The sequence below is a fragment of the Ailuropoda melanoleuca genome, chromosome 13 (genome assembly GCF_002007445.2).
Source record: "Ailuropoda melanoleuca isolate Jingjing chromosome 13, ASM200744v2, whole genome shotgun sequence".
Lineage (NCBI taxonomy): Eukaryota > Metazoa > Chordata > Mammalia > Carnivora > Ursidae > Ailuropoda > Ailuropoda melanoleuca.
In genome coordinates, this window is record NC_048230.1 from 60,768,806 (window position 1) to 60,779,399 (window position 10,594).

General features: G+C 46.6%; 1 protein-coding gene across 1 annotated transcript in view; it reads right to left on the reverse strand.

Annotated features, from left to right (window-relative positions):
• Positions 1–706: 706 nt before the first annotated feature.
• TTPAL (alpha tocopherol transfer protein like) overlaps positions 707–10,594 on the reverse strand; it is a 26,036-nt gene continuing 16,148 nt past the window's right edge. Inside the window, exon 5 of the mRNA XM_034639760.1 lies at positions 707–7,376. Coding sequence (XP_034495651.1) covers positions 7,098–7,376 — 279 coding nt within the window. The 3' untranslated portion in view covers positions 707–7,097. The remainder of the gene's footprint in view (positions 7,377–10,594) is intronic.

The following is a 10,594-nucleotide window of genomic DNA, read 5'->3' on the forward strand; positions in this document are numbered from 1 at the left end:
TTAGGAATGGCTAAGAACACGGGCTTGGAAGTCAGACTGGGTTTGTATCCAGTGTTGCCTTTTCTGTCTGTCAAACTGGTCGGCTAATATTGAGTACATACTATGCTTTATGACCTTGGGCAATTGACTATGTGTGTGACCATCTGAGCCTCAACGTTTTCCTCGTTTGAATAAAGATAGATAGTACCTAGTACATATTATTGTTTGAAGAGTAAAATCACTTTGCAAAGTGCTTACCCCATTTTAAACACTCTGATGGTATGGTGGTAACTGCTAACTCAACTGTGGACTAAAATGAGACTGGACAGTATTCAGAGGTCAGAGATGTTCAGGCACAGTCTGATGAAGGCTAGATTCGAGGTGTTCTTACAGAATTAAACAGATGGGACACAGAGGGGACAATCTCAGTTGGGATGGAAGTGGGGGGGTGGGGTAGGGAAGCACAGCTTGATATGAACCATGGAACCACCATGTTTTGAACCAGTTTTTTATGTCAGGGTACAGAGAGAAAGTTGCAGGGGAGGTGGGGGGGCAATCGGGGGAGGTTTAGCCCCTTACTTTGCCAGCGTAAAGCAGACACCTCACTTTCCTTAATAGCAGGGGCAGCCAGATTATGACCTTTAAAGGTCCTAAACTTCAGAAACAATGAGGATATGCCATCCCCCACCTTATGTAATGCAAAATAAAGCAATACTAAATTGTAAAATAAGTGTAACAAAGTCCAATAAAGTTTTTATTTTCTCATGAAGATAACTTTGATATTAATTTGAAATAACAAAATTTTTTTTGAAAATTAGGGAGCAGTATCCCTGTTTGCTTGACTGTACTCTAAGTTGGCCTGTTGCTAGGAAACCCAGGATTACTCAAGACTTAAGTGAACCGTACTCGGGAGTACTGAATTATACACAAGCATAAATCATATCAGCAGGTCGAGTAAGCCCAGGATCATACTTGAAAGCAGGCGAGTGTTTTGACTCATCAGACCTCATGGTGTCCTCTCATTCCACATAAGTCATCTGGTGTTTCATCACCAGGAATGGACCTGTCCCTCAGGATTGCAGATTGACGGCCTGGCTTTGAGGTCAGCAGTATGGTCTAGGAATTCATCCGAGGCACCTTTACCTGGTTAGAGCTACTGAGAGAAGGCTTGTGCTTGTTGTAGGCCCATGTGGCCCTACCGGATGTTTACTCTCCAGACTGGTCTAGCAAGGTACTCATGAAGTAAAAGCTTCTCTTATCCATCAAGGATCCTGCCAAAGAATGGCCATGGACCTGGTTATTGCTGCTATTGATGTTCTGGACCAAGCCGTGAACCAGCACATGTTTTTATCCATTACAAGTCCTTTTCCTTTTTATACATTCACACAAGAGTGTTCAGTAACAGGAGTCAGGCTTTCGAGCTCTGCAGACTGATGGTGGGTACCAGGCTTATCTTATCAACAAGAGCTGCTGCTTGTTTCTTTTCTCCTTTCATGGTGTTCTATCCATCCTGTTACCTAGGAGCCCAAATCAGGCAGCCTTCTCAGTGGTGTCCTAATCACTGCTGAGTGATTCAAGCCACACACAAGCTGTCTCCTCAGGTGAAGAGTAGTGACCAAGAAACTGTGTGTGTGCCCAGCTATGAAGAGACACTGTCCACGCCCCTGGAAGGTGGGGATTCTTCTCCCCCTTTGACAGATCAGACTGAGGCTTAGAAAAGTTAGGGACTTGCCCATAGTTACTCAGTAAGAGGCAAAACAGAGAAATAAACCAGGCCTTGAGAGTTCTTTTTTCAGTTAGACCCCATTGTCTCTTGGCATAAAGTTTTAGGCATCAAGATAACTGGGGACTGCTTAAGGACATGCTGTCAAACTACCCATCACCAACGAAGGAAGAGAAGTAATCCCCTGGCACCTTATCAGGTAAGAGGGTGAACATTTGGTTAAAACCGTTTGTTTCCAGAAAAGTGGCAACCCTAAAGGATTTTCTTCCTCACCAGCTTTAAATGCGGTAGCAGGACACATCTGCCTCAGTTACAGGCTTGCCAGACCAGCGCTATGTGAGGAGCGGGCACTGGGAAAAACGGAGAGGTATTTCAGAAAAGCATGCACTCCTCACATGGGAAATAACTCCCACGGCTTGTGAAGCACCTGCTGATCCTTGTAACTGTGCTGCATGGGTTGGAGCCAGTAGTCCGTTTTTCCAGAGGTGAGAAATGGACTGAGTTTAGGGCCACGGCTTCCTTAGGAAAGCTGACCTGAAGAGCTGGCGTGTTGCAGTGTAAGAACTTACTGTTGCATCACCACAAGTCTGCGGTAAGTGTACGGATGTCCTGCATGAGACTGTTTCCCAGCTGACCCACCGTGGCGCCTAGCTTTTTTGTCTCCTGTGGGGCAGACCACACACTCCTGTATAGAAACCAACAGGGAGCAGGTAGAGAAACAGCTAAGCATGCATGGGACCAGAGTTCATCAAGCCGCACCTCATTATCCCTCAAGGAGTCTGGGTTTACTTACAAGTGCTTCCAGAATAAAATGTTCAGTTACAGCCTGGGTCTCAGAAGTTAAGAACCTCCACTTTAGATTTTACAAGAAGCCAGAAAACAACCTAATTTTTAGACTTCCCCTATAAAAAAAATTCTTTCCTTCTGTATTCTGTCAGAGGATGAATGACAGTAAAAGGCAAACAGCCTGGCTCTAACCATCAGGAGAAGTTGGACTAGAGTCTGACTACCTGGCTTTGAAGCCCAGCTCCACTTTTGACTGTGTGTCCTTGGGCAAGCTGCTTAACTTCTCCAGGCCTCATTTCCCCCACAGGGGCAGTAATACTACTTAATTAAGATTAAATGAGGTCTAGAAGGGACAGCTTTAAGAACTGAAAAATTTGCATATTGTCTCTACCACTGTGTATATCAAGTGCCATTCTTTGTATGCACTGGTGTCTTCTAAGCGTGCAAGATCTTCAGAGTAGCCGGCCCAAAAACTGCAGGTGCACTGTGTTGCCGCCGGGCCCTGCCCGACCTGGAGGGAGGCTCTACCAGGGCCATGAGGTACCATGAATAATAAAACTTCAGAGGCTTTATCTAAACTGTCATTGTCACAGAAGAACTCCACACATAACATTACAGGGATGTTTATTAAGACCCAGTCATGCATACTAAAATTACATGGTCTCACCACTTTGACATAGAAAATGCACTAGAAAAATAAACTTTTGGTCAAAACAAATACTGAAGTAGATGAATATACTCAAAGCTAAACTGAATTTCAGTTTGATGCGAGGAATGGGACCAGTGGCTGAAATGGTGCCCCCATCTGGTCAGAAAATTAGCCCGCCTCCCACCCTGGCAGAGTGGGATCAGGGGCTCTTGGCCCCTGAGAGGCTTCAGGCGTTGACCACCGGATGTGCCAAGAGGTGGAGGCATATCCACACAATCCCTGGCAGCAGCTGACTTTCTGCCCAACTGAACGTGCCGCCCAGTGAGACCAAAGGAGAAGCAGTGAATTGGCCAACAGTACGTTCATCACTAGCCTCTCCCTCCACGAGTCACACTGGGCCTTCCTGTGGAGCTAGCTCTCTGTTAAGGAGGGGTATTTGACACTGTCGATGCCTGTCGCTTACATTTCAAGCAAACCAGTTCTGAGTCGGGAAAGCAGAAAGGAATTTACTCTAGATTTACAAAATTAACAGATCCCAATGCTGAGAGACATCACCAGACGGGCCTCTTTCCCAGACATTTGAGAGGTTTCAGTTTGGTGTCTCCGCATATCCACAGAACAGCCACACTTGCATTCATTACCTTTGCTAACACTTCACTTCCTCGGTGAAAGAAGGGGCTTCAAAGGAAAACCTTAAAAGCTAAAAACTTTAAGATGAAGTATTATAATAATGCCACAACAATGCCACAGCTTTTGCCTATGCAAGTGAAAAAGTAATCCCATGACCTGAGAATCCGGTGGCATTTAAAGAGACTGCCCACCCAAGGAGAATTCAGAAAGGCTCAGTATCTCATGGGAATTTGGGGAAAATACCTCTTACTGTCCTCTCAGTCTGGCAAAAATGTAGTTTACGAGCTGAAGTGTTTGTAAACCTCTAAGGACAAGTGGCTCCTTGTGAAAGCGAGATGAAGTATGGGGAAGCTAAAGCCACTTCTGTCCCAAGCAAATAGGCTCGGGAGGGGAGGCCAGAGTCGCACAGTTGTTTCTGTACGTTTCTTCCGGCCTCTCCCTGTGAAGTAGAACAGAATTCCAGGAAGAGGCACAATTTTCCAGACTCTGTGTAAGAGAAGGGGAAGAAAACCCTCATATTACCTAAGCTTACAGATTCATTTGGGAGCTTCAGATGTCAATTCATTCAGGCCTACATTTCCTATAAAATAATCCAGATTTGGGGGGGGGGAGAATAAGGCTTCTAAAAGGTAGAGTATAATGTCCCTGTGGCTGTAAAGCCAAATGATGCCTAAAACAGAGGGTTCAGAGCTCAAAGTGGGGATCCCTTTTATCATGTGATTCAGGGCCTCATCCAGGGCCACGTAGCAGTGTAAAGCCAGAACTCAGGTCTCCTGATAGACTCCTCCTTTCCCCATGTACCCACAGTACCCTGAATTTAGGGAAAAGTTACTTTTCAGACGTTTGTGAAATGGGCCAGAACTTCTCCGTGAAAGAAAACACTCCCAGTTCTCCCAATGCTCACTTGTTTGCCCCATCAGCGGCCCCGGCTCCTGAGTCAGGCTCACCGTGTGCTCCCCTGGTCCTTCCCCCATCCGGCTGGGGCAGCTCTCTACAGACCCCTGGTGAGGCCGCACAGAAGCTGCCTTGATTTTCACCCAGGGAGGTCCTGCTTTCACAGCTTGGTTCAGACTTCCTGAGATGTCCAAACTATTTGATCTCTCTTTGGAACCCAAATAAAGCACAGCAGCTTAGAAGGGACAAGTCTCGGCTCTGACTCCTTGCAGAAGCTGAATGAAACCGCTCCTTGGGCCCACTGCAAAGCCCTAGGAAATGGGTAACATCCAGGTCTTGGAGATCTGGTCTAGGTGAGCTTCCGTACACGTAAGCTTTTAAAGTAAAATGGACACGGGCAAAACTGGCCAGGAACACAGTGCAGCATGTAAACTGGGGTTGGTGGGGCTGAGCAGTTTGTCTCTCCCTCTCTCTAGCTTGGGGGGGGGGTGGTTTTGTTTTTTAATCTCTCTTTCCTCTCTGAGGTCTAAGAACGCCTCTAACCAATTCCCACATCCAAGCAGTTGGGTTCTAAACCTACTTTAGCCATCCTGCTTGTGCTGTTGAGATCTTTTCAGCAGTGCTGGTCATACTGTCCTTGGCAGATGGAACTGGAGGCTGCCAGGGGTCTGCATGCTGGCACTCCCAGCTCTGCCAGGTCCCTAGAGGATCCAGGGTTAGTATCTACGGGGATGAGCCTTCCCTGGGGTTGGCACTAATGAGGTGAATCATTTTCACCATCAACTTCTCCAGGCATTTTAAACAGTGCCGTGAAGATGAAGAGCTTATTAACAATAGACTGGCCTTTGTGTTTCAGAGCACTGTCCTCTTCCTAACTGAGCTGCTGTCCCTTTGCCTGGTGGTCTCATAAATGCACGGAGAAGGTACTTAGACAACACATAGTACTTGTTGCTTTTTAACGCCATAATTTTCAAGGAATGAATATGAAAGGAAATAGGTCAAAAGCCACCAGATGAACACCACCTAAGTCGATGGTTGGGCTAAGGCTGAAGTTTTGACAGGAAGGGTCTAAAGTGCTGAAACGCAGAACTAACATTTGGTCTCGCTGGCTGAAGTCTGTCCGCCCACACCAGAAAGAGAAATGCAAGTGTATCTGGGAGGGCGGGGGCCCCAGAAGTGTCCAGCGATAACCCACTCTTGCATTCATTTCCAGACACCAAAATTTAAGAATCCCAAATAATTTAGCTATTCCCTGCTGCCAGGTTTCCAGTGTACCACCAGAGCCTCAGGGATAGAAGGAATTCACAGAACGCTGGTCATCTAACCTGCCCTTTTCCAGTTTAACCCTCCCTACAAAAAAGGAAGTTGGTTATTGCCAGGTCCCCAGAATATACATACTACTTTCCTTAAAGTCAGGGCCAGATGGTGTCACGTGCCTCTTGAAAAGGTCCAGGTGTACCACAAAAAAGCAGGATCCAACCACTTGTCTCTAGAGAGCCATTTTTCTAGGCAGAAAACCAATGTCTAGCATTCAATTACTAAACCAAATCCCAGAACGTCAACAGGTGTCCTAGGTGTCCTTTCATCCAGCCTCATTTTACAGATGAGAAAGGTGAGGCCCACAGAGGCCCAGGTCTTGTCCTCAGTCACACCTCTGGGGCTGGAGCCCTGGTCTCTTCATTCTTGGGCCAGAATTCTTTCAGCTCCTCAGGCCTGACATCTAGCGTTTTAGGTTGAGTAAAATCACGTGCCTCTAGGATCCTGTACAATTCTATTGAGAACCAGGGCTAAGGCTTTATGGGTTTGGGAAAACTTCAGTTTCTATTGCAGGAGTCTGCCAATGAATCCCAGAGATGCTTTGAAGTCTCTGGCTCCCAAATTTGATCAGGAAGCGCTGCTTATGTCCTGATGCTCCCATGATTCAGTTAAGGTGCTTTCCAAACCCAGTGTGGCAGCTGGGGCCTGGGCCTCAAACTAGAAATTTCCTGATGAGCAACACAAGTCTGTAGTTAGGGTTCAGGTGAAAGAAACAAACTCCCGAAGTCTCCTATGTGGCCACCTTGTAGGCTTGGCCAGGTTCTTTCATAGGAGTGTGCTGACTGGCCGGTCAGGTGGTTTTCTCCTGGAATGTGGGACCGAAGTGACTTTGGTCCTGATTTTTCTTGTTTCAAGATCTCTAAGAACCAGATACAGCTTCCAGATTAATGGTTGCAAACTGGGATTCCAAATGTTCGGGAATCACTGGGGACATTTTCCATGTCCTCCATGGATTAATTCAAGTCACCAAGGGCTTACCCTGTGGCTCACCCTCTGAGCTCTACAGGCTGCAATTTCGTTACAAGGAGCAAGACCAACTCCTTGGCACCTCAAACTCTCCTTGCGCCTCCCAAAGAAAAAGGAAAGCATTTAAAGATGGTGGCACTCACAGGGGACTGGCTAATAGCAGGAATAGAGCTGTGATTTCACGGCCCGCAGGGAATCATCACACTGCGCATCTGAGGTCAGCCCCTCAGGTGGCAGGGCCTGGCCCAGGATGCTGTCGCAGACAGGGACAGGTTGGCAGAACTCTCTCACGAAGTCCTCCTCCGAGGCCAGCAGCACTGCGTTCCAGGCAGTGATGTCCAGCTCTCCAGCCGTGCCCCCGTACTCCTTGGGGAGAATGCTTCTGGGAAGGCTTGTGTGGAGAGAGTTCAGGTCAGACCCATGGAGGAAAAACTAAAGGGGAAATGGAAACACACGTGTCCTCAGGTTAATCAGTCACCCGCAGGCCAGGTAGGTGCTCAAACATCTGCTGAATGAATAAAGGAGCAGCTGCTGGCAAGTGGCCCCTTCCAGTTCCTCGAAAAGCTTGAAGATCCTTCATCCCCTTCCTTATGTCCCACGCTCTGTTGGCTGGTCCTTCAAACCATATCCAGGATCCAACCACTCTGCGGCCCGCCTCGTGGAACCCTGCCACCACCGCTTCTCCCCTGGGTTCCCACGACAGCCTCAGCCCTGGTCTCCCTGCTCACAGCCTGTTCTGCAGTCTCAGCTCTTCTCGGTGCCAGTCAGATCATGCCAGTCCTTTCTATGCAGCCTGCCAGTGCTCCCACCTCATGCACACTGGAGGCCGAATTCCACACGCTGGCCCCCAGGGCTTGTCACGGTCTGGCCCCTGCTGCTCCCCTGCCGCCCCTCCGCCCCCTCCCCCTTCCATCTGCTGCTGCTCCTGCATGCCGGATGTGCTCCCACCTCAGGGCAGTGCTGCTGCTGGTCCTCAGAGATCTGTAAGTTCCCTCCTTCACCTCTGCCAAGCCTTTGCTCAAAGGCCAGCTTCTCAGTGACGCCATCCCTAACCCCCCTACTGAATGCTACAACCCCTTGCCCCTGTTCTGTACTGGCCCCTTTCTCCGCTTAATTTTTCTCCACAGCACTTATCACATCTTAATACTAGATAATATACATCCACTGTCTGTGTCTCTCTCTAGAATGTAAGCTCCCCCGGGGTGGGGAGCGGCAGAAATTTTGGTCTATATTGTTCATCCAGAACATACTTGTACACAGTTCATCGATAGATATTTTTTGAATGAATGAATGAACATATGAAGGACGAAATGAACAAGATTATGGACCACAAATAATGTCATTTCATAGATACAAAAGGCCTGTTCCAAAGGCTGCTTTGGCTTTAAAAGCAGGTTCTGAACAGGATCTCCAGGTATGAAGATAGGTTCAAACCCAGACAGGGATGCCACTAAATTAGCAATTCTCAAACCTGACTGTGCGTCAGAATCACCTAAGATTTTAAAAGCAGAGAGGCTCCTACGCTCCAGCCCTGAACCGGAGTTAAAAATCTTCAGGGAAAGGGCCTGGAAATCTGGATTTTATTTTATTTTTGTAAAGATTTTCTTTTTAAGTAATCTCTATACCCAACATGGGGCTCGAACTTACAACCCTGAGATCAAGAGTGGCACGATCCAGCGACTGAGCCAGCCAGGTGCTCCCTGTCTGTAGTTTCAATTCCTTCCCTTGCAACCTTGAGATTCTCTATCTCTGTTTCCTCTTTGTATAAGAGTAAAAAATTCAAGACCCAGTCTTTGGAGGGACCACACTGTTCCTAAGCCTAGGGAAGAAGGAGAAAAATACCACCCATCATAGGCAATCACAGTACTAGCAAAGGTTGAGAAGTGGCTCTTCTAGGTCAGAGAGGAAGACCATCTTTCAAAGTGCCATCTATCGTTTCTTAAATAACAGGTAAGCTAAAACTCACTTATCTCATAAGCCTTGAAGTATTCCACAAACTTGAAACAGCAAGACAACAAATTAGGTAAATAGAAGGGCTTAAAACAGCATTTTTTAACCCCAAGGAGCTGTAGTAAGAAATCACCATAACTTTTTAACTACCTGCCCGATACCACCCTTCTCCCTGTCCTCTCACACACGAAATACAATGTTGGTTCGCAGTGCCCAGGCCAGGATATTAAAGAGTCTAAATGACTACACAGCATTTTAACGCTTATGAGAGCTGCCTGCTCTGCTCTCTCCTCTGTCAAATATTATAGCCTATTAATTTTATCTTCTTTTCACAGAAAGGATTGTTCATTTACTTTATCTGTAACTCTGTAGTTTCCAAATTATCCCACAGCAAAAATAATAAACTAAGAGAAGTTTACTGATGTCACAAATAAGGGAGCAAAAAAAAAAAAGGATCAAGTCAACAGAATCATCACTTACTCTGTTTGCTATTTTCTCCTTCAGAAATGGTTTTATGATGGCAAAAATGCCTTTAAATATTCGAGGTTCATTCACTACATGGACTGCTTTTATCCGAATGGGGAAGCCATCCTGTGGGGGAAGGGAAGGAGATGTTAGAACATCTGTCCACAGCCTGCCTTCCTCTAAATCTTCTTTAGGCCCCCAAATCGGTTTGGTCTGATTCTCATGGCCTCCTCAAAGACAGCCCAAGTGGGGGCTGCCCAGGAAGACGAGCCTCAGAGAAAGAGCTTTCTTGGGGCCTAGACTTAGGCCAACAATTGGAGAGCTGCTTCTCTTGTAACAAAACAAAACCAAGAACAGAGCCTGAGTGGATGGATCTAGCAAACATCAGACCCTCGGGGTCGGTGTTGCCAAACGGTATTTCTCAGGACAGGTACGAGGTGTGATGCAAAAAAGGTTCCATGGTAGGTAAATAAGTTTGAGAATAGCACACTGTGTAGTCACACGGGTTTCCTTAGCTGCAGGACTCTCGTGTGCAAATGTTTGCAGTCACATTCCCAAGAAAGAGACACGCTATACCACATTCCCCGAACTTAGTAACCCTGGAAATTTCTCCCCCCACATCACCTTGGAAGACTAGAAAACACTGATCCAAACACCTTATCCTGATACTTGAATCTACGCAGTGTTTAGCAGGGGCATCGAAAGAAGAGTAGAAGCTAAGAGAAGCCAGAGTACTGGCTCCACATTTCTGATAATGACCAAATGTGACGCTGATGTTTAAAAAATCAGCCTGGTGCCCAGTAGGGGCTCACACGCACTGTGGGATCCACAGGGGAAACTCTGTATCTCTGCCCACAGCTCATGAGAGACAGCGCCCACAGGCTGGTCAGAGGGAATGAAGAGGTAAAACTGTCAGAGCCGTAAGACTCAGGCCAGGCTACCCCTGCGAGGGCTGTGTCCCCATCCATCAAAAAGGAGAAGTAATTCGTGCTCACTTCAGCAGCACATGTACTAAAAAGAAAAAGTAATTTTTGCCTTGTCTATCTCAGAGGAGTCCCTGTAGGACTGAACGAGTTATAATGACTGTAAAAGCACTTTGTAAACCGTTGAACATTGTGCACATATGGAAGGAACTTTCTGGTTCCCTGCACTTGTGGGTTTTTTGTGTTTTTTTTTTTTTTTTTTTTTTTTTTTTTAAAAAAAAAAAAAAAAAAAAAAAAAAAAACAAAAAAAAA